The sequence below is a fragment of the Salvelinus namaycush genome, chromosome 8 (assembly GCF_016432855.1).
Source record: "Salvelinus namaycush isolate Seneca chromosome 8, SaNama_1.0, whole genome shotgun sequence".
In the NCBI taxonomy this organism is placed as follows: Eukaryota; Metazoa; Chordata; class Actinopteri; order Salmoniformes; family Salmonidae; genus Salvelinus; species Salvelinus namaycush.
Window position 1 is genome coordinate 21,605,335 of NC_052314.1, and position 26,809 is coordinate 21,632,143.

Sequence of the window (26,809 nt, forward strand, 5' to 3'; positions counted from 1 at the left end):
TGCTCATTCCAGACCAGGCCCTAATCCCGGGCCTCGAAAGAGGAAGAGATGGCACACGAGAGGCAAACGAGCAGGCTTCCTGACGAGACTAAATGGATGATATACCGCCTCTACCCTTCGTTCTATTGGTGAACATAGAGAACAACATGGACGAGCTACGTTTGAGACGATCCTGTCAATGGGAGCTATAATAAGAACTATAATATCCTATGTTTCTCGGAGTCGTGGCTGAACAAAGACTATGGATAATATACTGCACATCTAGCTAGTTTTTCTATGCATCATCAAGACCGAACATCAGCTTTGGGTAAAGATAAGGGGGAAGTGTGTGCCTCTGTTAACTACAGCTGGTGCGCAATCTCTAATATTAAGGAAGTCTCAAGGTTTTGCTCGCTTGAGTTATAATACCTAATGATAAACTGCAGACATACTATTTACCAAGTGAGTTTTCCTTCACATTTTTCGTAGCTGTCTATTTACCACCACAAACCGATGCTGGCACTAAGATCGAGCTGCATAGGGCCATAAGCAAACAAGAAGGCGCACATCCAGAGGCAATGCAAGGAAACAGAAATCCGTCTTACCTCATTTTTAGCAGCATGTCACTTGTGCAACCAGAGGCAAAAAAACACATACAAAGCTCTCCCTCACCCTCCATTTGGCAAATCTGACCATAACTCTATCCTCCTGATTCCTGCTTACAAGTAAAAACAAACAGGAAATACCAGCGCTCAATTGAAGTGGTCCGATGAAGTGGATGCTAAGCTATTGGACTGTTTCGGTAGCACAGACTGGAATATGTTCCGGGATTCATCCGAAAACATTGAGGTGTATAGCACATCAGTCACCGGCTTCATTAATAAGTGCATCAACGGCATCGTCCCCACAGTGACCTCACGTACATATCCCAACCAGAAGCCATGGATTACAGGCAACATCCGCACTGAGCTAAAGGCTAGAGCTGCCGCTTTCAAGGAGCCCCCATGTGGTGAGGGTAGGCAACAACACATCTGCCACACTGACCTTTAACACGGAGGCTTCTCAGGGGTAAGTGCTTAGTCCCCTCCCGTACTCCCTGTTCACCCACAACTGCATGGATGCACATGACTCCAACACCATCATTAAGTTTGCTGACGATGATGGTGGTTGCCTGATCAACGATAATGATGAGTGTGGCGCCAGGACAACAACCTCTCCCTCAACATCAGCAAGACAAAGGAGCTGATCCTGGACTACAGGAAAATGAGTGCCCCCATCCACATCAACAGGGCTGTAGTGGAGCGGGTCGAGAGCTTCAAGTTCCTCGGTGTCCACATCACTAAGGAATTATCATGGTCCACACACACCAACACAGTCGTGAAGAAAGCTGCCCAGGAGGCTGAAAAGATTTGGCATGGGCCCTCAGATCCTCAAAAAGTTCTACAGCTGCACCATTGAGAGCATCTTGACTGGCTGCATCACCATTTGGTATGACAACTGCTTGGAATTCGACCACAAGGTGCTACAGAGGGAAGTGTGTACAGCCCAGTGCATTACTGGGGCCGAGCTCCCTGCCATCCAGGAACTCTATACCAGGCAGAGGAAGGCTCTAAAAATGATCAAAGACTTCAGTCACCCAAGTCATAGACTGTTCTCTCTGCTACCACGCGGCAAGCGGTACTGATGCAGCAAGTCTGGAACCAACAGGACCCTGAACAGCTTCTACCCCCAAGCCATAAGACTGCTAAACAGTTAGTTAAATAGTTATGCAAATAGCTACCCGGACTATCTGCATTGACCTTTTTTGCATGAACTCATCACATACGCTGCTGCTACTGTTTATGATCTATCCTGTTGCCTAGTCATTTTATCATTACCTATATGTACATACCTAGCTCAATTACCTCGTACCCCTGCACATTGACTCTGTGCTGGTACCCAATGTATATAGCCAAGTTATTGTTATTCGTTGTGTTTATTCCTTGTGTTATTATTTTTTTATTATTTCTCTTTTTTTCATTCTGCATTGTTGGGAAGGCCCCGTAAGTAAGTATTTCACTGTTAGTCTATGCCTGTTGTTTACGAAGCGTGAGACAAATAACATTTGATTTGATTTAAAATTCCAGCATCAGTCACAGGCTTTACATACTTTTTGATATACACAAGATCAAATAATAAACAAACAAATAAACAAAGAAGTGAATGGATTCCCTATAAATAAGGGTGGCTGGCAGTGAGTTGTCTACAGTGTGACAGAGTGATACCAGGCAGGGCCATAGCTACACAGAGCAGAGCCACACACAGACACCTCACCCTCCTGACACTAGAGGGCACTTAGGCTACACATAATATCTCCTCTCATCTCAGGCAATCTGGACACTGCACAGTACACTTTCTGCCTGTAGGCTGAAGCTTCACACCCCTCTGGTTTTCTGCCTCTTCTCTATCCCATGGATCTGAGCTGTGTCAAGGTAATACAAGGTACACTGAAGGAAAACTTGAGTCTATAGAGAATGTCAATTTAACCCTGAATCCCTTTGGAGTGTACAAAACACTGTGCGATTATCAGGCCTGCTTCTATTCTTCGTCACAATGAAAGTAGAACCCACATGCTCTCTACCTCTTTTGTACACAAAATCAATGGGGCAGGTGCCGCCTTCCCACTGTCACTATGTATCTGTCGGAACATGAGAGCAAGGCAGTGCGATAGGGGCTGACCTGACTCATCCACACCTCAGCCCTGTGCTGCCTGCCAATCGAGCCAGGCCTCCAATAATGACTCCTGGAATAATTAAGAAATCAATAGGCTCTCGTCTGGCCCTAAATGAGAGGTTGTTACTATAGGAGCAGGCAGCATGTGGATAAACGCTAGGGGATGGAGCGCCACTACAATAGCCTGCCATTATCACCCTCAGCCCTCATTACTGGGCTCTACAGACGCCTGTTCTGTTGCCTGGTGTACAGACATCACTGGCCCAGAAAACTGTACAGGGCTGGCTTTTGTCTACTCAGGAGCAGCATTGATTTGGAGAATCAGACCTTTTGTAGTCTGGGGTATCTCCCTTAAGAGGACACAAATGTAATCTGCCCACAGTGCCCAATCTCTGCGCACTGGCCGGGCTCTCAAGAAGAAATCGGATTCTGTTTGTGACGCATTTTGTTGTCCAAAAATACAGAAAACACTGTTGGTGTTTGAACACTGGTTTGCTGGCTCAATGACACAAGCCTTTCAATACATGAGGCAACAAGCAAACAATCTACACAGGACTCTGCCACACACCTTCCTGGGACATAACCTCACACTCAATATCCCTTTAAACCAATCTATCTGTGCTGCAGCCTGTATCCAACGAGTCCCAAGCACCAGAACACCACAATTCCCTGTGCTCCTCTTGCCTCTCTTCTACATGGATGGACAGGATGTATTGATTGAACTATCAATCAACTCTGACATCCATACAGCATGATTTCTATGGGATGTGAAGCTCAGAAGTTTGGGGAAGTTAGGGGAGGGAGGGAGAGATGGAGGAAACATCAGTGAGGTACACATGTTGTGTACTCAATCTCTGTCTCTCCTCCAGATGCCTCCTTTCCTCTCCCCCAACAGCCAGCGGGAGAGGCAGGGCAGGCTGAGAAGAATGGGGAGCCTGGCCAGGCCACCTGGGGCCCCTAATGAGGACAATGAGAGAGAAGGATACAGGTGTCCTCTGTGTAGGGAACGGGCGCCGTGCTCCCTGCTGCCATGTAGCTGTAGAAGGACACCTCCAGGGTGTAGCAGTAGGACATGTCGTCCAGCAGGCCGCCCAGGAAGCGCCTCCCGGTGCCAGCTTTCACAACATCACGGTTAAACGATGTGTTGGACTATGGGGGTGAAACACACTGTTAATACAGAGTGCATTCTACTACACCAGCATTATAATTCAAATTAGATTTAATTAGTCTGAAAAATGACAAAGTATATGTTGCATACGGATGTGGGATCTTAATTTGATCACCCTGTTGCAGGAGAACTTTCGGGCAATGCAGTGTATTTGAGGTTTAAAAATTATTCTGAAGTTTGTAATTTCCAATTTTCCCTTATGAAAAATGTATCAACCACTACAAAAATGCCCATTAATTATAATTTCACATTTCCTGTTGCTGCAGGATTTTTTCCCTGCTGTGGCAAACAGGCTCAAATTAAGATCCTACATCTTTAGAAGTGTGTTGGTGAATTTCAATGCTTCATTCTAAAAATGCCTATAAAACTCATTGCAGTCTTGTTGTTATGCATAGTAACATGGATTGTAAGTCAGCTTCAGCATTTAACATGATTCAGTCAATTTAGGCAGTTTCCATTGCCCTCTAGTTCACTCGACTTGAATGGAATGTGACCCCTGTAACTTAAATGCAGACTTCCACTACTGGCAGAACTTATTGAGTTCTATGACTATGTGCTTTGGGCAGTGCTGAATGGGCAGTAAGAAAAGAGCACAGTAAGGGACATGACTTCTGGCCAGCTGTCACACCCCAACGGTATACACACACACGCACACACACACACATGCAGGCACACACACTGCTGTAGACAAAGATGAGCTCTTTATTGAGACAGCATCATAAATAACCAGTGGACAATCTGTGATATTCTTATGTATGGTGGGTGGCTAAAATTATTTTAGCTGTTGCAAGACTTTCCTTGTGTACTGGTGAAGAAAGTCTATGAGAGCTGTGAACGTGTCGCTGCACAGAAAAGGTTATTCTTCTGGCTATACTGTATGTAACTGGCACTGCTGCAAAATGGCACGTTGGCTGAGCGCTGAAGGTCAGTGTGGCTGGGAGGAGGAGGGAAACAGACTTTTCAAATATAAAGCTTCCACACCCAGCTGTATGATAGATCTCAGTTTACCCTGTGGTTCATGCAGTCACTATTGTAGCATAGACAACTAGCACCTGCTATTATGTGGGCTGTATTCCTGTGGAACATCTGTGAGATGAGTAGGGTTAGGATTGATATTGCCTGACCAGGGAAAACTCTGGGCCCTACAGTAGTTGTAAAGTTTTCCCTGGTATGATTGATGTGAGGAACTTACGAAGGAGAAGTCTGGGGCGTTTTGGCAGAGCAGGCGAGGGAACACGGCCTGTCTCTGGACTCTCTCCTCCTCCTCAAACACGTTTCCGTACATGAAGCCATTCATCATGGTGGAGTGGGCGTGCACATCAATGTAGAACTCCAGACCCACCTTGTGTATGCCACAAACAAATACAGACAGACAGACAGATAAAGAGAAATATAGAGAAAGCAGTGGTGTCACAAATAGAGTGTAAACCTCCTGAATATACACCATTTACACATTTCATAGCCATTGCCATTTCCATCAAAATGTAAAGTTCTTGATTTGACTGAGACTCCTTGCCTACACTGTTTTCATATGCCCACAGCATGGATTCAACCGAGCACAAAACAAGTGGGAACAACAACAACCAAGCTGTGTCACACCAATGCTTTGGTTGGCTGTGGAGGGCAGCTTCCTGGGGTGGGCAGCGGGAAGTGGCGGCATGGGAGTGCCATCTGAAAGACGACTCTCAGAGGTGGCAGAGCAGCAGAGGAGAAAGCACAGAGGAGATGACACACCTCCCACAGCGACAGAGAGAGAGAGAGTGAGAGGGAGAGAGAGAGGGGAGGGGAGGTTAAGAATGATAGGATACAAGTCCTATTTTTATCCCCAGTAGAGCCCAGGGACAGAGCTAAAGAGAGGAGTGCTCAGGAGACAGTCTTGGTGGCCCCACACAGAGGAGATATGGAGACTGGCTGGGGGTGACCCCTCCAGATACAGCTGCACAACAATACAACAGTCCAGCCCACACACAATCAGGCTTTACTCAGACTACCAGGTACTGTAGCTGCACTCCTTCCAACACAGCAGGCGGAGGAGCTGAGAGGAATACACTATGAGAGCCAGCTGCCACACACTCAAGGACACACATACACACACACACACACATACCGCTACAGCGCACCTCAGATCACATCTGCGTCAGTACACACCTCTCATAATTAATTCTGGCTTTATTTCAGAAGTTTGGCTTTAAAAGACAGAGATAAAAGCGGTGCAATATGGCGATAGACATTCTTCTAGGGACAGTCTTGTGAAAATCTCCTCAGTTGACAAGGCTGCACAGCAGAGGTGACACAGTGGGGAATAAAAGTTCAGTTTCATGTTAGAGAATTGTAGAATGAAATTCCAGGCCAATCCCATGCTACTGTGGCCAGTGTATAAAGCTCTCTCTCTCTCTCTCTAGCTGTGGACACGGTGAAGCAGGTGTAATGAGCCCTCTCTCACTCTCACTCCCCCTGACCCCTCATTCCCCAGCACAGCCCAGTACAGCCTCCTTTCACTCCATATTTCTTTCTTTCATTCTTTCTTCCCTCTCTCTCTCCTTCTCCTCTCATTACACATTCCAGAGCGTATCTCAGTTCCCGGGGGTCGTCAGGCGGTAGGGAGGGATGGAGAAGGAGAGGGAGAAAAGGAAAAGGAGGGGGGAGAGGGCGATTCGGTGCTTGAAATTCTGCTCACAGCCAAAGCAATTTCCTGGCAAGCGCGGTGCTGTCAGCTGCTCTGATGGCTGGCTGTGAAATATTGTGGCTGGGAGTGGGCCGGCAGCAGGCTCTGGCAGGCAGATCGATTGAGCCCGAGAGGAAGAGCGGGAAACAACAAAAAAGGGAAAAAGAAAGCAAAACACAGCCGCCATTAAGGCAGCTCCATCAGGCAGTTGAAGGAGTTCCCACTTCCCAGTGTCTGCTAGAGGCAGAAAGCCCTCTAATCGGCAACGCTCACCCAGGTAAAGGGAGGAGGGTGTGGAGGGTGTTGGGACTTCGGAACCACCCAGTGGGATTTTTTACACACACGTAAAATGACCCTTCCCCCAGTTAAAGTACAGCTCAAATAATGGAGTACTGCATGAAATGGCATCATTTTCTCTGGCACCAAGCTTCTGCAACGATAAGTATAGCTTGGCTCGACTGCTTTGCTCTGTTAACAATGTAAATTAAGAATCAAAATAAAATGTTCGCACAGCATTGGGTCGCTTAAATGGCCACGCTCCAGCGGTTTACTCCAGAATTATACAAAAGGTTCAAGCTGGGAAGCCAAAGTGAATCACCAACAGCATCTCCCAGTCTCCAAACAAGGAGTCACTCGATCCTAAGTGGTGATTCCCCTTAATATCTCAAGGACAATGGAAGTACAATGATACAGTGAAGTTCAAGCCAGCCCACAATGTCAACTGAGAGTTAGCATAACAGTCTCCTAATGTGCTGTCAATCACAGGCAGACAGGACTGTGAGGCTGGAGCAGTGATTGATTGTTTAATTACCAACCCACTTTGACCTAGAGAATTGTTCATTTGAAATTGTAATCAAGCAATTAGAGGCAATTAAGAAATGTAGAGAAGGAAAGTCAAAAGACAATCTGAGTGTAGAGGCTTTACAAATTAAATGTCTCAGAGAGAGAGAGCGAGAGAGGGAGAGAGAGAGAGAGACCGGCTTGTTAGGTAGCAGCTCCCTACAACTCAATAGAAGGACTGGGACTCAACTTGATCTGAACTGGGGTTGCTCCAGTTTAGTTTAATGGGGAAGGTCAAATTAATTTTGTCAGACAAGTACTTATCTGCTGCATATTAATTAGTCTGGGCCATAAACGGTTTGGCTTATCTTAACACAGATTTTGGGGGGGCTGATTTAAGCAGGATTACAGACTAAAGGCAGATTCTCTCACAAAGCCCTTAGCATCAGCAATACCTCTAGAAGAAACCCTAGCTAGGTTCAGTGGAATTTACTGCATCAAACGTTTCCTCTCTGCTAACATTATTAACATATAGCTGGTACTCCAACATCCAGGGCACGTAGAATGGTTATACATTTAGAATAAAACCTATAAGTATCCCTGTATGACTGGGGAGCAGAGTTATGAGTGATACAGTGCATTCGGTGCGGTGGGTGGGTCCCAGTGGGATACAGAGAGAGAACAGACGTGGCAGCGCTCAATCCTGTAAGCCCCTCATTCTCTATCTGCCACAGACTGATTGATGGACGTATTTGTTCCTTTTTAACACAGAGGTGACTTGTAATCAAGCTGAACGGGCACTCAGACAGCACTCTGCAACAGGGCTGTTAATGCTTCGTAAGCAGCTGCATCTGTCTGGAAGCCCTGTGTGCCAGGAAAGTCTGTTACTCCATCTATCCACCTCCCAACCTCTCACACACCCTGGGTCTGTTTGGTGGATCTATGCCCCCATTGTGTCACCAAAGCATCTTTAGTACAAACAGCACGAAACTAGAGACACCCCAAATGGCTTCCTCTGCGGTGCCATTTTCTTGTTCTTTGCCTGTGAGAGCCAGACAGTTCTGCTTCAAACTGGAATAGGCGGTTGAGGAATTGAAAAGGGGGAGTAATGATGGCGACAAATTGGCCGTAAATCTCTGAAATGGATAAGAAATGGGCCGATGACACTAGAGGACATCTCAACAGACAGACGAAAATAGCATTGTCCCCAAGCGCCCTGAACACAGCAGACAAAGACTCCCCATAGGAAAAAGGAAAAGAAAGTAGAGCCAGGAGGAGGAGGAGGGGGGGGGGTTCAAGGTGCAATTTTCATCTAGCAGGCATGACAGGACCAAATACATTTGTTTCAGACATACAATTAATTTTGTAATATTAAAAAGGTCAGAAATGAACCATAGCAATACTGGCCCTTTTGTCATCCTTAACAAATTATCCAAAATGGCGCTATCAGATTGATGGGGATACATTCACTATGATGAATGTTCTGAGTAATCAGCCAATCAAAAATAATGATTATTCTCCTTTGATAAATGGGCTGGGAAAGCATTGCATTAGTTAGGAGATGGGTCCATTTGTTTCTTCACTCTTCACAGATATATTTTCTTGCATCACTGACTCGATGAAATCTTTGCTTTTGACCAATGCTCAGCTGTGGATGTGAAATTACAGGATTTTATACAACTGTTCATATGTCCTTACATTCAGATGGTTTCAGAGCTAATACGGATGTAAGGTGACAGCTTTGCTAAGAAGCAATTCAAATCTGTATTTAATGAAAATAAATCTTTGTCAATCAAGCTTAGATAAATTGCTTTTTAGAGATGATCAAAAAAGGAGGGATCTTTCTCTAATGGAACAGAGATACAATTATACATTTTCCAAAATAAAAAACAAGACTTCTATATTACTAAAAGGGATTAAATAAATGCTGTTGCAGTCTGACTGTCACTGAGCCCTTTCCTAAAGCTAGAGAAATGGCTTCGGTTTGACATTCTTCAAGAGTCAAATGGCCAGTGACAGCTTGGAATCCTCTGCGTCTGCTACCATCTGCCAGCTAGGGGGAAACGGACAAATAAAAAGTAGCATGTTAGCCCGGCACTGATCTCCTCCTGTTGTCCTCAGACCGTGGCCTTGTAGCCTCATTAGTGGATATGCACAGTGTGAGACAGCAGTGGATGGAGGGCCAGGCCCCTGGCCATAGAACTGGCACTGGGACTGGCATGTGGGAGCCCCAAATCTGAGTGCTGTGTCTGATGTGATTAGCTTGAGAGAGGCGGCCCAGGCCTCTCCTCTGACAGGGCCAGTCGGCCACAGCCAGGGCAGGGGATGGGTTAGGAGAGAGTGGGGCTGATGTGATGTGGGCACACGGTCCTAGTTGGGATTGTACTGTATGGATGGATGTAGTGCTGAGGGTGCTGGGGGGTTAAGACACTGTGAGGTGGTGAAGGGGTGGAGAGCTTAATGAGAGTTCTCCTTCAGGCCACTGGATCTGCCAGTGGAATCATAATTACACATGTGGGTAGCAGGCAGGCAGAGGCTCTCTCTCGCAGCCCGTGGCTCTGCACTGAGCTACATGTGCATGTTCTCTATTGGAGTTAGAGTGCATTGGAGTGAGACACTACCGGTTAAAAGTTTTAGAACACCTAGTCATTCAAGGGTTTTTCTTTATTTTTACTATTTTCTACAATGTAGAATAATAGTGAAGTCATCAAAACTATGAAATAACACATATGGACTCATGTAGTAACCCAAAAAGTGTTAAACAAATCAAAATATTTGTTATATTTGAGATTCTCAAATAGCCACCCTTTGCCTTGATGACAGCTTTGCGCACTCTTGGCATTCTCTCAACCAGCTTCACCTGGAATGCTTTTCCAACAGTCTTGAAGGTGCTCCCACATATGGTGAGCACTTGTTGGCTGCTTTTCCTTCACTCTGCGGTCCGACTCATCCCAAACCATCTCAATTAGTTTGAGGTCGGGGATTGTTGAGGCCAGGTCATCTGATGCAGGCCTCCATCATTCTCCGTTTTGGTAAAATATCCCGTACACAGCCTGGAGGTATGTTGGGTCATTGTCCTGTTGAAAAACAAATGATAGTCCCACTAAGCCCAAACCAGATGGGATGGCGTATCACTGCAGAATGCTGTTCTAGCCATGTTGGTTAAGAGTGGCTTGAATTCTAAATAAATCATAGACAGTGTCACCAGCAAAGCACCCCCACACCATAATTCCTCCTCCATGCTTTACGGTGGGAAATACACATGCGGAGATCATCCGTTTACCCACACCGTGTTTCACAAAGACACTGTGGCTGGAACCAAACATTTCCAATTTGGACTCCAGACCAAAGGACAGATTTCCACCGGTCTAATGTCCATTGCTCATGTTTCTTTGCCCAAGCAAGTCTCTTCTTATTATTGGTGTCCTTTAGTAGTGGTTTCCTTGCAGAAATTCAACCATGAAGGCCTGATTCACCAGTCTCCTCTGAACAGTTGATGTTGAGATGTATCTGTTACTTGAACTTTGTGAAGCATTTATTTATTTCTGAGGCTGGTAACTCTAATGAACTTATCCTCTGCAGCAGAGGTAACTCTGGTTCTTCCTTTCCTGTGGCGGTCCTCATGAGAGCCAGTTTCATCATAGCGCTTGATGGTTTTTGCGACTGCACTTTTTTGCTTACTGCATGATTCCATATGTCTTATTTCATAGTTCTGATGTCTTCACTATTATTCTACAATGTAGAAAATAGTCAAACTAAAGAAAAACCCTTGAATGAGTAGGTGTTCTAAAACTTTTGACCAGTAGTGTATGTGTGTGAGTATGAGAGTGAATGCAAATGGTGCTGTGTGTTTGTGTCAGAGAAAGAGTCCGAGAGTCAGAGAGAGAGAGAGAGAGAGAGAGAGAGAGAAAGAGAGAGAGAGCGAGAGAGAGAGAGTACCTACAGTATGTACTTGTGTGTTTGGATGTGAGTGTGTGTATGTAGTTTGCAGAAGTGTGAGGGACATGAGTGGATCACTCTGCCATGAAGGAGCCCATCGATCAGCGTGTCAGTGCTAGGGGAAAAGGTTAAACTGAGGGGCGCGCCCCTTTGCTCAGCAGCACGCCCTGGTCTTATCAGGATTAGAAAGTGTAAGAAAGGGCAGACGATTCCCAGGACAGACTCTGACCTTCAGTAATCTAACAACCTGCGTTTCCACTTATAATTAACATGAAGGAAAAAAAAAACACAAGGGCCCGGTCCTCTAAGAAAGAAAGTGCAAGCTGAATATAGAGTACACAACAGACACCGGCACCTCAGTACTATCTAATGTTCCAGAGACCTACAGTACACGTTACAGAGAGCTGCTGAGTATCAATCCCAAAGCACCTTTCTTTAGTTCCACAGGAGTGAACTAAGCACTAAACTGGAAATAGAGTTCAGAACAGAGTTCAAACCTCAACTCAGGTGTTTCAAATACTGAGTGTATAAAACATTAAGAACCTTCCTAATATTGAGTTGCACCCCCTTTTTTGCCCTCAGAACAGCCTCAATTCGTCAGGGCATGGACTCTACAAGGTGTCAAAAGCGTTCTACAGGGATGCTGGCCCATGTTGACTCCAATGTTTCCCACAGTTGTGTCAAATTGGCTGAATGTCCTTTGGGTGGTGCACCGTTCTTTATACACATGGGAAACTGTTAAGAGTGAAAAACCCAGCATCGTTGCAGTTCTTGACACAAACCGGTATGCCTGGCACCTACTACCATACCTCATTCAAAGATACTTAAATCTTTTGTCCTATTCACCCTCAATGGCACACATACACAATCCATGTCTCAATTGTCTCAAGGCTTAAAAATCCTTCTTTAAATCGTCTCCTCCCCTTCATCTACACTGATTGTAGTGGATTTAACAAGTGACATAAATAAGGGATCATTGGATTCACCTGGTCAATCTATGTCATGGAAAGAGTGGGTGTTCTTAATGTTTTGTCCACCCAGTGTAGCGCTAGGATCTCTGTGGAATTTCAGCCCATTCTTGACTCTGAAAAGGTTGTATGTTGTGTGCTTCAGGGTGAAGAATGCACAGCCCATACTACTGTATAAAGTGTGTAATACAGATGTTGGAAGCAGTTTGGAGTTTGGGACTCACTGCGTCTTGGCTGAGCTGGACAATGAGCTGTTTGACGGCGTGGAGGGTGGGGTGGATCCAGGGGGACGGCTCCTGCCAGTGACGGTTCAGGTCAAAACCCATAAGAGAGCACCTGGAAATGACCATACACACATGAGTTGAATATTTTCAGATACCTACAACACTAATTCATTCAATCAGCAATCAATTTTTTCTTTCAGATTTTCACTAAACAGTCAATTAGCTTTAACTACCTGATTGTTCTACAAGAATCAATCTGCACATACACTACATGGCCAGAAGTATATGGACATCCCTTCAAATTAGTGGATTTGGCTATTTCAGCCACACCCATTGCTGACAGGTAGATAAAATCCAGCACATAGCCATGCAATCTCCATAGACAAACATAGGCAGTAGAATTGCCCGTACTGAAGTGCTCTGTGACTTTCAACATGGCACCGTCATAGGATGCCACCTTTCCAACAAGTCAGTTTGTAATATTTCTGCCCTGCTAGAGCTGGAAGCGACGTCAGCACAATAACTGTTTGTCGGGAGCTTCGTGAAATGGGTTTCCATGACCGAGCAACAGCACACAAGCCTAAGATCACCATGCGCAATGCCAAGCGTCGGCTGGAGCGATGTAAAGCTCGCCGCCATTGGACTCTGGAACAGTGGGAACGCGTTCTCTGGAGTGATGAATCGCGCTTCACCATCTGGCAATCCAGATGGACTAATTTCGGTTTGGCGGATGCCATGAGAACGCTACCTGTACCAATGCATAGTGCCTATGCACTATGCATAAAGTTTGGTGGAGGAGGAATAAGGGTCTGGGGCTGTTTTTCATGGTTCGTGCTGGGCCCCTTAGTTTCAGTGAAGGGAAATCGTAACGATACAGCATACAATTACATTCTAGACGATTCTGTGCTTCCAACTTCGTGGCAACAGTTTGGGGAAGGCCCTTTCCTGTTTCAGCATGACAATGCCCCCATACACAAAGCGAGGTCCATACAGAAATGGTTTGTCAAGATCGATGTGGAAGAACTTACATTAGGGCTTCAGAGTGGGACAGTGGTCTAAGGCACTGGTTCGATTCCAGGCTGTATCACATCTGGTCGTGATTGGGAGTCCCATAGGGCGGAGCACAATTGGCCCAGCGTCATCCGGGTTTGGTCGGGGTAGGCTGTGTCTCTGTCACATGCGAAGGGTATTTTAAACTAGATCTACATGCAGTTGTTACAACAACAAGAAAATAGCTTCAAGTGTTTTGTCCAAATACTGGTGGATTCAACTAATAAAAGAATGGATGATCTGACCAGAGAGGTCCAGGACCTGAAGTACAGTTTGCAGTTCTCCCAGGGTCAGCTCGATGAGTTGAAACAGGAGAACGGCAAGATGACAGCAGTCTGTAAGTCATTGAGAGAGGACATCAGTTCTGTGTGTGAATCCATGCTAACAATGATAGATAAATCAGTCTCGAGGGACAATCAAGGCGGAACAACATGGTTGTGGACGGAATTGCAGAATCTGCACGAGACCTGGATGGATTCTGAGGACAAAATGATCTCTGAGAAATTGAAGATGGACCACAGGATGATTGAGGTGGAGTGTGCCCACAGGACTGGTAAAACTACCACCGGCACAGGTGATAGGCCCAGGCCGATAGTGGTCAAGTTCCTGAGGTTCAAGGACAAGGTAGCTGTTCTGGAAAGAGCCAAGAACTTGAGAGGAACGTATATCTTCCTTAACCAGGACTATCCTGAAGCTGTGCGCCAGAAGAGGAAAGAACTGATCCCAGCCATGAAAGCTGCCAGAGTGCGTGGGGACATTGATTACATCCCCTATGACAGGCTCACTGTCCACCCTCCCTCCCAGAAGCCTGGAAGGGATGACAGAGCCAAGCCTATGTGTTTGTAGCTTCAACCCCGCATCACACACACACACACACACACACACACACACACACACACACACACACACACACACACACACACACACACACACACACACACACACACACACACACACACACACACACACACACACACACACACACACACACACACACACACACACAAATTGATTAATGGACTGCTGAATGTATATATTTTTCTCTTGCTTTGTTGGCTCTTTTCAGTGTTCAGTCTATCTCTGATAAGCTACCCAGGAAAGGGCTGAAAATAGACCATATTAATATATGTAGCCTTAGAAATAAGGTTCATGAAATCAATAACTTGCTAACATCAGATAACATTCATATATTAGCCATTTCTGAGACTCACTTAGATAATTTATTTAATGATACATCAGTAGCAATACAAGGATATAACATCTATAGAAGAGACAGAAATGCTTATGGGGGAGGTGTTGCTGTATATATTCAGAGCCATATCCCTGTAATGCTAAGAGAAGATCTTATGTCAAGTGTTATTGAAGTGTTGTGGTTGCAGGTTCACTTGGCACATCTAAAGCCTTTTCTTTTGGGGTGTTGCTATAGACCATCACGTGCTAACAGTCAGTATCTAAATACTATGTGTGAAATTCTTGATAGTGTATGTGATGTAAACAGAGAGGTCTACTTTCTTTGGGACCTGAATATTGATGGGTTTTCGTAAAGCTATCCGCTCAAGAGGAAGCTTCTTGCTGTAACCAGTGCCTGTAATCTGGTTCAGGTTATTAATCAACCTACCAAGGTGTTTACAAACACTACAGGAACAAGATCATCCACATGTATCGATCATATTTTTACTAATGCTGTAGAACTTTGTTCTAAAGCTGTATCCGCACCCATTGGATGCAGTGATCACAGTATAGTGGCTATATCCAGGAAGGCCAAAGTTCCAACAGCTGGGCCTAAAATAGTGTATAAGAGATCATACAAAAGATTTGCTGTGACTCTTATGTGGATGATGTTAAAATATTTGTTGGTCTGATGTGATTAATGAGGAGCATCCAGGTCCTGCACTTGATGAATTTATGAAATTGCTTCTTCCAATTATTGATAAACATGCACCTGTTAAGAAACTGACTGCTAGAACTGTTAAGGCTCCATGGATTGATGAGGAATTGAAAAACTGTATGGTTGAAAGAGATGGGGCAAAAGGAGTGGCTAATAAGTTGGCTTGCTGCACATCTGACTGGCCTCTCTCCACTGGGATTCTCTGCCTCTAACCCTATTACAGGGGCTGAGTCACTGGCTTACTGGTGCTCTTTCATGCCGTCCCTAAGAGGGGTGCGTCACTTGAGTGGGTTGAGTTACTGACGTGATCTTCCTGTCTGGGTTGGCGCCCCCCCTTGGTTTGTGCTGTGGTGGAGATCTTTGTGGGCTATACTCGGCCTTGTCTCAGGATGGTAAGTTGGTGGTTGAAGATATCCCTCTAGTGGTGTGGGGGCTGTGCTTTGGCAAAGTGGGTGGGGTTATATCCTTCCTGTTTGGCCCTGTCCGGGGGTATCATTGGATGGGGCCACAGTGTCTCCTGACCCCTCCTGTCTCAGCCTCCAGTATTTATGCTGCAGTCGTTTATGTGTCGGGGGGCTAGGGTCAGTTGGTTATATCTGGAGTACTTCTCCTGTCTTATCCGGTGTCCTGTGTGAATTTAAGTATGCTCTCTCTAATTCTCTCCTTCTCTCTCTCTTTCTTTCTCTCTCTCGGAGGACCTGAGCCCTAGGACCATGCGTCAGGACTACCGGGCATGATGACTCCTTGCTGTCCCCAGTCCACCTGGCCTTGCTGCTGTTCCAGTTTCAACTGTTCTGCCTGCGGCTATGGAACCCTGACCTGTCCACCGGACGTGCTACCTGTCCCAGACCTGCTTTTTTCAACTCTCTAGAGACCGCAGGAGCGGTAGAGATACTCTTAATGATCGGCTATGAAAAGCCAACTGACATTTACTCCTGGTTATTATTTGACCATGCTGGTCATTTATGAACATTTGAACATCTTGGCCATGTTCTGTTATAATCTCCACCCGGCACAGCCAGAAGAGGACTGGCCACCCCTCATAGCCTGGTTCCTCTCTAGGTTTCTTCCTAGGTTTTGGCCTTTCTAGGGAGTTTTTCCTAGCCGCCGTGCTTCTACACCTGCATTGCTTGCTGTTTGGGGTTTTAGGCTGGGTTTCTGTACAGCACTTCGCGATATTAGCTGATGTACGAAGGGCTATATAAATAAACTTGATTTGATTTGACTTGATTTGCTTACTTACTGCAAATTGAGAAATTATGTGACTAAACTCAACAAAAAGAAGAATACATTTTATTATGAAGCCAAGATCAATTAAATCACTTTTTGAGGACTTTAAAGGAAATTATGGGCAGAAAGACAAATTCATCTCCATCTTTTATCGAATCAGATGGCTTATTCATCACAAAACCATTTGATATGGCCAATTATTTGAATGATTATTTAATTGGCAAAGTGGGATAACTTAGGCAGGAAATGCCAACAACGAACAGTGAACAATTGTATTCATGCATAAAAAAACAAATGATGAAAGAAAAGCATTGCAAGTTTGAATTTTGTAAAGTTAGTGTGGGAGAGGTGGAAAAATTATTGTTATCGATAAATAATGATAAACCTCCTGGCATTGACAACTTAGATGGAAAGCTACTGAGGATGGTAGCTGACTCTATAGCCACCCCTATCTGTCATATTTTTAATCTGAGCCTAGAGGAAAGTCTTTGTCTTCAGGCCTGGAGGGAAGCCAAAGTAATTTCGCTACCCGAGAGTGGTAAAGCGGCCTTTACTGATTCTAACAGCAGACCTATAAGCTTGCTGCCAGTTCTTAGCAAACTGTTGGAAAAAAATGTGTTTGACCAAATACAATGCGATTTCTCTGTAAACAAGATAACAACAGACTTTAAGCATGCTTATAGAGAAGGGCACTCAACATGTACTGCACTGACACAAATGACTGATGATTGGTTGAAATAAATTGATAATAAGAAGATTGTGGGAGATGTACTGTTAGATTTCAGTGCAGCCTTTGCTATCATTGACCATAACCTGTTTTTGAAAAAACGGATGTGCTATGGCTTTTCAACCTCTGCCATATCGTGGATTTAGATCTATCTATCTATCTATCTAATAGAACAAAGGGTTTTCTTTAATGGAAGCTTCTCTAATGTCAAACATATAAAGTGTGGTGTACCTCAGGGCAGCTCTTTAGGCCCTCTACTCTTTTCTATTTTTACCAATGACCTGCCACCGGCATTAAACAAAGCATGTGTGTCCATGTATGCTGATGATTCAACCATATATGCATCAGCAACCACAGCTAATGAAGTCACTGAAACCCTTAACTGTCACACCCTGGCCTCTGTTATATTGATTTTCTTTATTAGTTTAGTTAGGTCAGGGTTGTGTTATATGGGATGTTTGTGTGTTTTGTCTATGTCTAACGTTAGTAGCTGTGTGTGCACTTTCGTTTGTATCTTCATGTTTGTGGTTTATTGTTTTGTGTTTTAGTTTGTATATTGTTTGTTTCGTCTTCGTCTCTAATAAAAGAATATGTACTCATACAACGCTGCATTTTGGTCCGACCCTTACGCCTCCTCCTCATCCGAGGAGGAGGCATTAGACAGCCGTTACAGAATTACCCACCAGAACGGGACCAAGCAGCGTGTAAAGCAGCAGCAGGAGCTATATACACAGGATTCTTGGACTTGGGAGGAGATACTGGATGGTAAGGGACCTTGGGCACAACCGGGAGAATATCGCCTCCCTCGTGAAGAGCTGGAGGCAGCTAAAGCCGAGAGGAGGCGATACGAAGAGGCAGCACGGAAGCAAGGCTGGAAGCCCGTGAGTAAAACCCAAAAATTTCTTGGGAGGGGGCTACAAGGGAGTGTGGCGAAGTCAGGTAGGAGACCTGCGCCAACTCCCTATGCTTACCGTGGAGTGCGAGAGTACGGGCAGACACCGCGTTATGCGGTAGAGCGCATGGTGTCTCCTGTACGTGTGCATAGCCCGGTGCGGGTTATTCCACCTCCCCGCACTGGCAGGGCTAGATTGGGCATTGAGCCAGGTGCCATGAAGCCGGCTCAACGCGTCTGGTCTCCAGAGCGTCTCCTCGGGCCGGCATACATGGCACCAGCCTTACGCATGGTGTCCCCGGTTCGCCTACACAGCCCAGTGCGGATTATTCCACCTCCCCGCATTGGTCGGGCTACGGGGAGCATACAACCAGGTAAGGTTGGGCAGGCTCAGTGCTCAAGGGAGCCAGTACGCCTGCACGCATTAGACAGCCGTTACATTAACAAAGAGTTGCAGTCTGTTTTGGAATGGGTGGCCAGTAATAAACTGGTCCTGAGCATCTCTAAAACTAGGAGCATTGTATTTGGTACAAATCATTCCTTAAGTGCTAGACCTCAGCGGAATCTGGTAAGGAATGGTGTGTTTGTTGAACAAGTTGAGGAGACTAAATTACTTGGGGCGTTGCCTTAGATTGTAAACTGTCATGGTCAAAACATATAGATTCAGTGGTTGCAAAGATGGGGAGAGGTCTAGCCGTAATAAAGAGAAGCTCTGCATTTTTGACACCACACTCCAAAAAGCAAGTTCTGCAGGCTCTAGTTTGTATAAACTTGATTATTGTCCAGTCATGTGGTCCAGTGCTGCAAGGAAAGACCTAGTTAAACTGCAGCTGACCCAGACAGAGTGGCACGTTTTGCTCTTAATTGCAATCAGAGGGCTGATATAAATACTATGCACACAAACATATACAGTTGGCATTGCTGTTATGATTTTAGTTGTCCTTGATGTCCTTTGTTTAAAATGTATTATTTTGTTTTATTATTTCTTTTTTGCATTGTTGTTTGCTGTTTTCTTCTGTCTTTTCCTTTTTTCTCTTTAGTTCATTCTCTTGGTTGTTGGTGCATTGGGGGGTTCTTGGGGGTGGGGAACGGAATTAATTGAAATTTTTATTTAAAAATGTTCTTCTTGGGGGGGGACTGTGGGAGGAGTCTCAAATGGTTGAGGGACAGCTATTGGGGAACTGTGGGGGGGATCTTGGAGGGTTCAGGTTCATGTTTTTTGGCCTGGTGGTAGATTTGTCAACGTGCCCTTGAGCAGGGCATTGACCCGAGATGCTTCTGTGTGTCGCTCTGAATGGGAATCTGTTGGATGACTGGTATGATGTAGTTGGTGAGCGGCTTCACTGCAAGTACTGTATATTGTATGTTTCAGATATTCAATAAATTTATTTTAAAAAATGTAAAAAATACTATGCATGCCAGTCTCTCTTGGCTAAGAGTTGAGGAGCGACTGACTGCATCACTTCTTCTTTTTATAAGAAACATTAATGTGTTGAAAATCCCAAATTGTTTGCATAGTCAACTTACACACAGCTCTGACACACACACTTATTCCACCAGACATGCCACCAGGGGTCTTTTCACAGCCCCCAGAACAAATTCAAGAAAGCGTACAGTATTATATAGAGTCCTTATTGCATGGAACTTCCTTCCATCTTATATTGCTCAAATAAACAGAAAACCTGGTTTCAAAATACAGATAAAGCAACACCTCGTGGCACAACGCCTCTCCCCTATTTGACCTAGATAGTTTGTGTGTATGCATTGATATGTAGGCTACGTGTGCCTTTAAAAAAATGTATGTTTTTCTGTCCTTGAGCTGGTCTTGTCTATTGATCTTGTAATTATTGTCCTCCTCCTCTTCTTCCGAAGAGGAGGAGTAGGGATCAGACCAAAATGCAGCGGGTTTTGAAAACATAATGAATTTATTAACTGCCGAAGACGAACACGAAAAAAACACTTGGAATGATTACAAAATAACAAAACGAACGTAGACTGACCTAAAACATGAGAACTTACATATAACACGAAGAACGCAGGAACAGGTACAGACTACAACAAACGAACGAACAAACGCTACAGTCCCGTGTGGTACGAACATACATGCAGACACAGAAGACAACCACCCACAAACAAACAGTGTGAACAGCCTATCTTTATATGGTTCTCAATCAGAGGAAACGTCAACCACCTGTCCCCGATTGAGAACCATATAAGGCTAATTACCAATGACCTAAACATAGAAACACAAAACATAGAATGCCCACCCCAACTCACGCCCTGACCAACTAAACACATACAAAAATAACAGAAAACAGGTCAGGAACGTGACAGAACCCCCCCCCTCAAGGTGCGAACTCCGGGCGCACCCCTAAAACTCAAGGGGAGGGTCTGGGTGGGCATCTGTCCGCGGTGGCGGCTCCGGCGCAGGACGAGGACACCACTCCACCATTGTCTTTGTCCCCCTCCTTAGCGTCCTCCGAGTGGCGATCCTCGCCCCCAACCCTGGTCTAGGAACCTTCACACCGGTCCCCCCTAGATAACTCAGGACATAGAGGTAGCTCAGGACAGAGAGGTAGCTCAGGACAGAGAGGTAGCTCATGACAAAGAGGCAGCTCCGGACTGAGTGGCAGCTCCGGACTGAGTGGCAGCTCCGGACTGAGTGGCAGCTCCGGACTGTAGGGCAGCTCCGGACTGTAGGGCAGCTCCGGACTGTAGGGCAGCTCCGGACTGTAGGGCAGCTCATGACTGTAGGGCAGCTCATGACTGTAGGGCAGCTCATGACTGTAGGGCAGCTCATGACTGGAGGGCAGCTCATGACTGGAGGGCAGCTCATGACTGGAGGGCAGCTCATGACTGGAGGGCAGCTCATGACTGGAGGGCAGCTCATGACTGTAGGGCAGCTCATGACTGAAGGGCGGATCCTGGCTGGCGGCTCTGGCGGATCCTGGCTGGCTGGCGGCTCTGGCGGATCCTGGCTGGCTGGCGGCTCTGGCGGATCCTGGCTGGCTGGCGGCTCTGGCGGATCCTGGCTGACTGGCGGCTCTGGCGGATCCTGGCTGACTGGCGGCTCTGGCGGATCCTGGCTGACTGGCGGCTCTGGCGGATCCTGGCTGGCTGGCGGCTCTGGCGGCTCCTGGCTGGCTGGCGGCTCTGGCGGCTCCTGACTGGCTGGCGGCTCTGGCGGCTCCTGACTGGCTGGCGGCTCTGGCGGCTCCTGACTGGCTGGCGGCTCTGGCGGCTCCTGACTGGCTGGCGGCTCTGGCGGCTCCTGACTGGCTGGCGGCTCTGGCGGCTCCTGACTGGCTGGCGGCTCTGGCGGCTCCTGACTGGCTGGCGGCTCTGGCGGCTCCTGACTGGCTGGCGGCTCTGGCGGCTCCTGACTGGCTGGCGGCTCTGGCGGCTCCTGACTGGCTGGCGGCTCTGGCGGCTCCTGACTGGCTGGCGGCTCTGGCGGCTCCTGACTGGCTGGCGGCTCTGGCGGCTCCTGACTGGCTGGCGGCTCTGGCGGCTCCTGACTGGCTGGCGGCTCTGGCGGCTCCTGACTGGCTGGCGGCTCTGGCGGCTCCTGACTGGCTGGCGGCTCTGGCGGCTCCTGACTGGCTGGCGGCTCTGGCAGCTCCTGACTGGCTGGCGGCTCTGGCAGCTCCTGACTGGCTGGCGGCTCTGGCAGCTCCTGACTGGCTGGCGGCTCTGGCAGCTCCTGACTGGCTGGCGGCTCTGGCAGCTCCTGACTGGCGGAAGGCTCTGGCTGCTCCTGTCTGGCGGAAGGCTCTGGCTGCTCCTGTCTGGCGGAAGGCTCTGGCTGATCCTGTCTGGCGGAAGGCTCTGGCTGATCCTGTCTGGCGGAAGGCTCTGGCTGATCCTGTCTGGCGGAAGGCTCTGGCTGATCCTGTCTGGCGGAAGGCTCTGGCTGATCCTGTCTGGCGGAAGGCTCTGGCTGATCCTGTCTGGCGGAAGGCTCTGGCTGATCCTGTCTGGCGGAAGGCTCTGGCTGCTCCTGTCTGGCGGAAGGCTCTGGCTGCTCCTGTCTGGCGGAAGGCTCTGGCTGCTCCTGTCTGGCGGAAGGCTCTGGCTGCTCCTGTCTGGCGGAAGGCTCTGGCTGCTCCTGTCTGGCGGAAGGCTCTGGCTGCTCCTGTCTGGCGGAAGGCTCTGGCTGCTCCTGTCTGGCGGAAGGCTCTGGCTGCTCCTGTCTGGCGGAAGGCTCTGGCTGCTCCTGTCTGGCGGAAGGCTCTGGCTGCTCCTGTCTGGCGGAAGGCTCTGGCTGCTCCTGTCTGGCGGAAGGCTCTAGCGGCTCCTGTCTGGCGGACGGCTCTGAAGGCTCATGGCAGACGGGCGGCTTTGCAGGCTCAGTACAGACGGGCGGCTTTGAAAGCTCAGTACAGACGGGCAGTTCATGCGGCGCTTGGCAGACGGACAGTTCAGGCGCCGTTGGGCAGACGGGCAGTTCAGGCGCCGTTGGGCAGACGGGCAGTTCAGGCGCCGTTGGGCAGACGGGCAGTTCAGGCGCCGTTGGGCAGACGGGCAGTTCAGGCGCCGTTGGGCAGACGGCAGACTCTGGCCGGCTGAGGCGCACTGTATGCCTAGTGCGTGGTGCCGGAACTGGAGGTACCGGGCTAAGGACACGCACCATCAGGCTAGTGCGGGGAACAACAACAGGGACCACTGGACTCTCAAGGCGTACTATAGGCCTGGTGCGTGGTACCGGCACTGGTGGTACCGGGCTGAGGGCACGCACATCAGGGCGAGTACGGGGAGAAGGAACAGTGCGTACAGGGCTCTGGAGACGCACAGGAGGCCCGGTGCGTGGTGCCAGCACTGGTGGCACTGGGCTGGAGACACGCACCACATGGAGAGTGCATGGAGGAGGAACAGGGCTCTGGAGACGCACAGGAGGCTTGGTGCGTGGTGCCAGCACTGGTGGTATTGGGCTGGGAACACGTATCTCAGGGCTAGTGCGGGGAGCAGTAACAGGACGCACAGGACTCTGGAGACGCACAGGAGGCTTGGTGCGTGGTGTAGGCACTGTCTTAACCAGACGGCTAGCACGCACCTCAGGACGAGTATGGAGAGCGGTACCCGGTGACATCAACTCACCAACACGTTCAGTCGGACGGATGCCGTGCCTAAAGCACCAAACCAGTACATCCCTCATAACTCTCTCCTCCAATTTCTCCATTAACTCCTTTACTGTCTCTGCGTCACTCACCTCCAACTCCGCCCTCACCGGCTCCTTACGGTAAGCAGGAGGAGTTGGCTCACGTCTCCTGACTGACCCAACTACACTTCCCAAGAGCCCCCCCCCCCCCCCAAGACATTTTTGGGTTTGACTTACGGGCTTCCAGCCTTGTTTCCGTGCTGCCTCCTCATATCGCCGCCTCTCAGCTTTAGCTGCCTCCAGCTCCTCTTTGGGGCGGCGATATTCTCCTGGCTGTGCCCAGGGTCCTTTGCCTTCTAGGTCATCCTCCCATGTCCATTTCTCCAAATAGTGCAGCCTCTCCTGCTGCCGCTGCTTGGTCCTGGTTTGTTGGTGGGTGGTTCTGTAATTATTGTCCTCCTCCTCTTCTTCCGAAGAGGAGGAGTAGGGATCAGACCAAAATGCAGCGGGTTTTGAAAACATAATGAATTTATTAACTGCCGAAGACGAACACGAAAAAAACACTTGGAATGATTACAAAATAACAAAACGAACGTAGACTGACCTAAAACATGAGAACTTACATATAACACGAAGAACGCAGGAACAGGTACAGACTACAACAAACGAACGAACAAACGCTACAGTCCCGTGTGGTACGAACATACATGCAGACACAGAAGACAACCACCCACAAACAAACAGTGTGAACAGCCTACCTTTATATGGTTCTCAATCAGAGGAAACGTCAACCACCTGTCCCTGATTGAGAACCATATAAGGCTAATTACCAATGAACTAAACATAGAAACACAAAACATAGAATGCCCACCCCAACTCACGCCCTGACCAACTAAACACATACAAAAATAACAGAAAACAGGTCAGGAACGTGACAGATCTGTATTATGCCATTCTGTATTATGTTTCATGTTATGTGTGGACCCCAGGAAAAGTAGCTGCTGCTTTTGCAACAGCTAATGAGGATCCTAATAAAATACCAATACCAAAAAAAACACCTTTGGGATGAATTGGAACGCCGACTGAGCCAGGCCTAGTCGCCCAACATCAGTGCCTAACCTCACTGATGCTCTTGTGGCTGAATGGAAGCAAGTCCCCACAGCAATGTTCCAACATCTAGTGGAAAGCCTTCCCAGGAGAGTGGAGGCTGTTATAGCAGCAAAGGGGAAACCAACTCCATTTTATTTTTTTTCCCATGATTTTGGAAGAGATGTTCGACAGCAGTTGTCCACATACCTTTGGCCATGTAGTGGAGCTAATTATTGGACTCCAATCAAAGAGCAGCTAATGCCAGGACCTCTAGTCAGAGGAAGAAAGGACTCTGGGATATTCAGCTGCTGCTGCTCAGTATCCATGTCTTTCAAGGGGGCCTGTGTCTGTGTGTCAATGTCACTGTGCATGCCTGAGATAGTAATCTGTGGTCAGCAGCGATTGATTCTGTTCCCTGCACGCATCTGTTCGATCCCCCTCCAGATGCTGTGCTGAGCCCACAGAAAGGCCAATTAGGCCTCACTGGTAGGGGCAGAAAGAGACGCTCTAATTGACATCATATTAATATGGAGCCAATAATAATAATACATGGGACTTATACAGTGCTTTCAAGAACCCAAAGTCGCTTTACAATTGTAGAAATGAAAACAAAAGCAAAAAACCAGGAGTCAAAACAAAATTTCAAACTAAACAAAAACATGAATAAAGAGAGGGGTGGGCTGAAAGAAGAGAAAGAGTGTGATGTATCAGTGTATGGGGAGGGGAGGGCTCGGTATCTGGATACGAACCCAGTTCAGTATGGTGAAGAGAGGAGTGTCTTAGTAGTGTATTTCTTTGCTTGTATGTGTGTGTGTGTGTGTGTGTGGGGGGGGGGGGGGTCTTGTAATCATTGCATTGGGAGACAGGAAGCCAGTGGAGTTCACGGATGACAGGGGTGATGTGGTGCCTGGACGTAGTGTGGGTGAGGAGTCATCTTCTATTTCTCCCTCTGCCTCCAAAGCGCCATCCCTGGAATATGAACTGCTGGCGTTCCTATTCTGCTGTCTCTTCTCCTCCGTTGACAGTTCAACTCAATGTAATTGCTGCAGTAGTCCAGGCTGTTGCAGGTACTCTAAATCAAATCACCTCTTATTCCCCACTGCTAGTTCTCAATCCAATCATGCACGCAAAGACACACATACACACACACCATTCAGCCAGGCCGACCGCATTATTTTCCAGAGTTGATGAAAACAGCCTTTAAAACGGAACGATTAGCAACAAGATGTGTCTAACCTCATCATTGCCAGAGAGCACACTTGATCTACAATTGATAAACTCAGCGCAGTGGGGGGGAGCGGCCACTAGATGGCAGCCACAAACACATGTTCAGTGGAAGCACTATCATCTCAGTGCATTTGTATTCCTCAAGTCCACCCCATTAAGTAAAAGGCAATTATGGAGAGGGAGGTGGAAACGATGCCCATGGAGCCTGTGTCTCAACGCTAAACAAAGGATGGAGTGTATGGCCTCAGAAAACACACACAACTCAGCATAGAAGACACAGTACTGCAAGAGCATACATTTGGCACAGGCAAGATATATCTTACGCAAGAATAGAGACAGAAAGATGTGTGTGTGTGTGTGTGTGTGTGTGTCTTTGCGCGCATGATTGGATTGAGAACTAGCAGTGGGGAATAAGAGGTGATTTGATTTAGAGTACCTGCAACAGCCTGGACTACTGCAGCAATTACATTGAGTTGAACTGTCAACGGAGGAGAAGAGACAGCAGAATAGGAACGCCAGCAGTTCATATTCCAGGGATGGCGCTTTGGAGGCAGAGGGAGAAATAGAAGATGAGAGGGCCGGCAGCCCAGCCTGCTATTCCCACACATGCATCTAGCGGCCCATAAATCATCTGGTAGGGGACCTCCACAGTGGGCGTTACCAAACACATCATCACAGCATCTCTCTTTAGCACTAGCAATGTGCTGCAGTCTAGTCAGAAATCTCTAGCGGAATCCATCAAAAGTACAACTTTTCAGTAGACCTCAAGCAACAGGATGGAAATTATTACAACTGAACTGCTCTTTTTGTCCATGAAGAAAGGGGAATTTTATATATTGATGGTTGAGCTTACCTGTAGTTGCCTAAGTAGACCCCGTCAGGGTTGAGCATGGGTACAATCTTAAAGATCACATGGTCACGCAGGATTACGGCTACAGGGTGCTGGCTGACCAGGAAGTCAATCACTCCTAAAGCAACACAAAGGACACTGTCAGGGTTATTAAGCCCTCCAGATTCACTCTACTGTATGGCTGGAGAGAATCACGCTCAAAGCTATTCTATTTCATTCACACAAATATGCACACACATCCTCACACACACTCCCAGTAAAATTGACTTGAAAAGAAAACCCAAGGCCCCAGTTAATTGAGTTTTGAGAAACAAAAAGAGAAG

At 47.4% G+C, this 26,809-nt stretch overlaps 1 protein-coding gene across 1 annotated transcript in view; it reads right to left on the reverse strand.

The window, feature by feature from the left end:
* Nucleotides 1-3,672: 3,672 nt before the first annotated feature.
* The window catches only part of LOC120052067 (cytosolic carboxypeptidase 6-like), a gene marked incomplete at its 3' end in the record, with an annotated part of 465,946 nt that continues 442,809 nt past the window's right edge, over nt 3,673-26,809 (reverse strand). The window contains exons 9-12 of the mRNA XM_038998928.1: nt 26,490-26,604; nt 12,436-12,547; nt 5,052-5,201; nt 3,673-3,840 (exon numbers count right to left, since the gene is read on the reverse strand). Of these exons, the coding sequence (XP_038854856.1) occupies nt 3,673-3,840; nt 5,052-5,201; nt 12,436-12,547; nt 26,490-26,604 (545 nt within the window). The remainder of the gene's footprint in view (nt 3,841-5,051; nt 5,202-12,435; nt 12,548-26,489; nt 26,605-26,809) is intronic.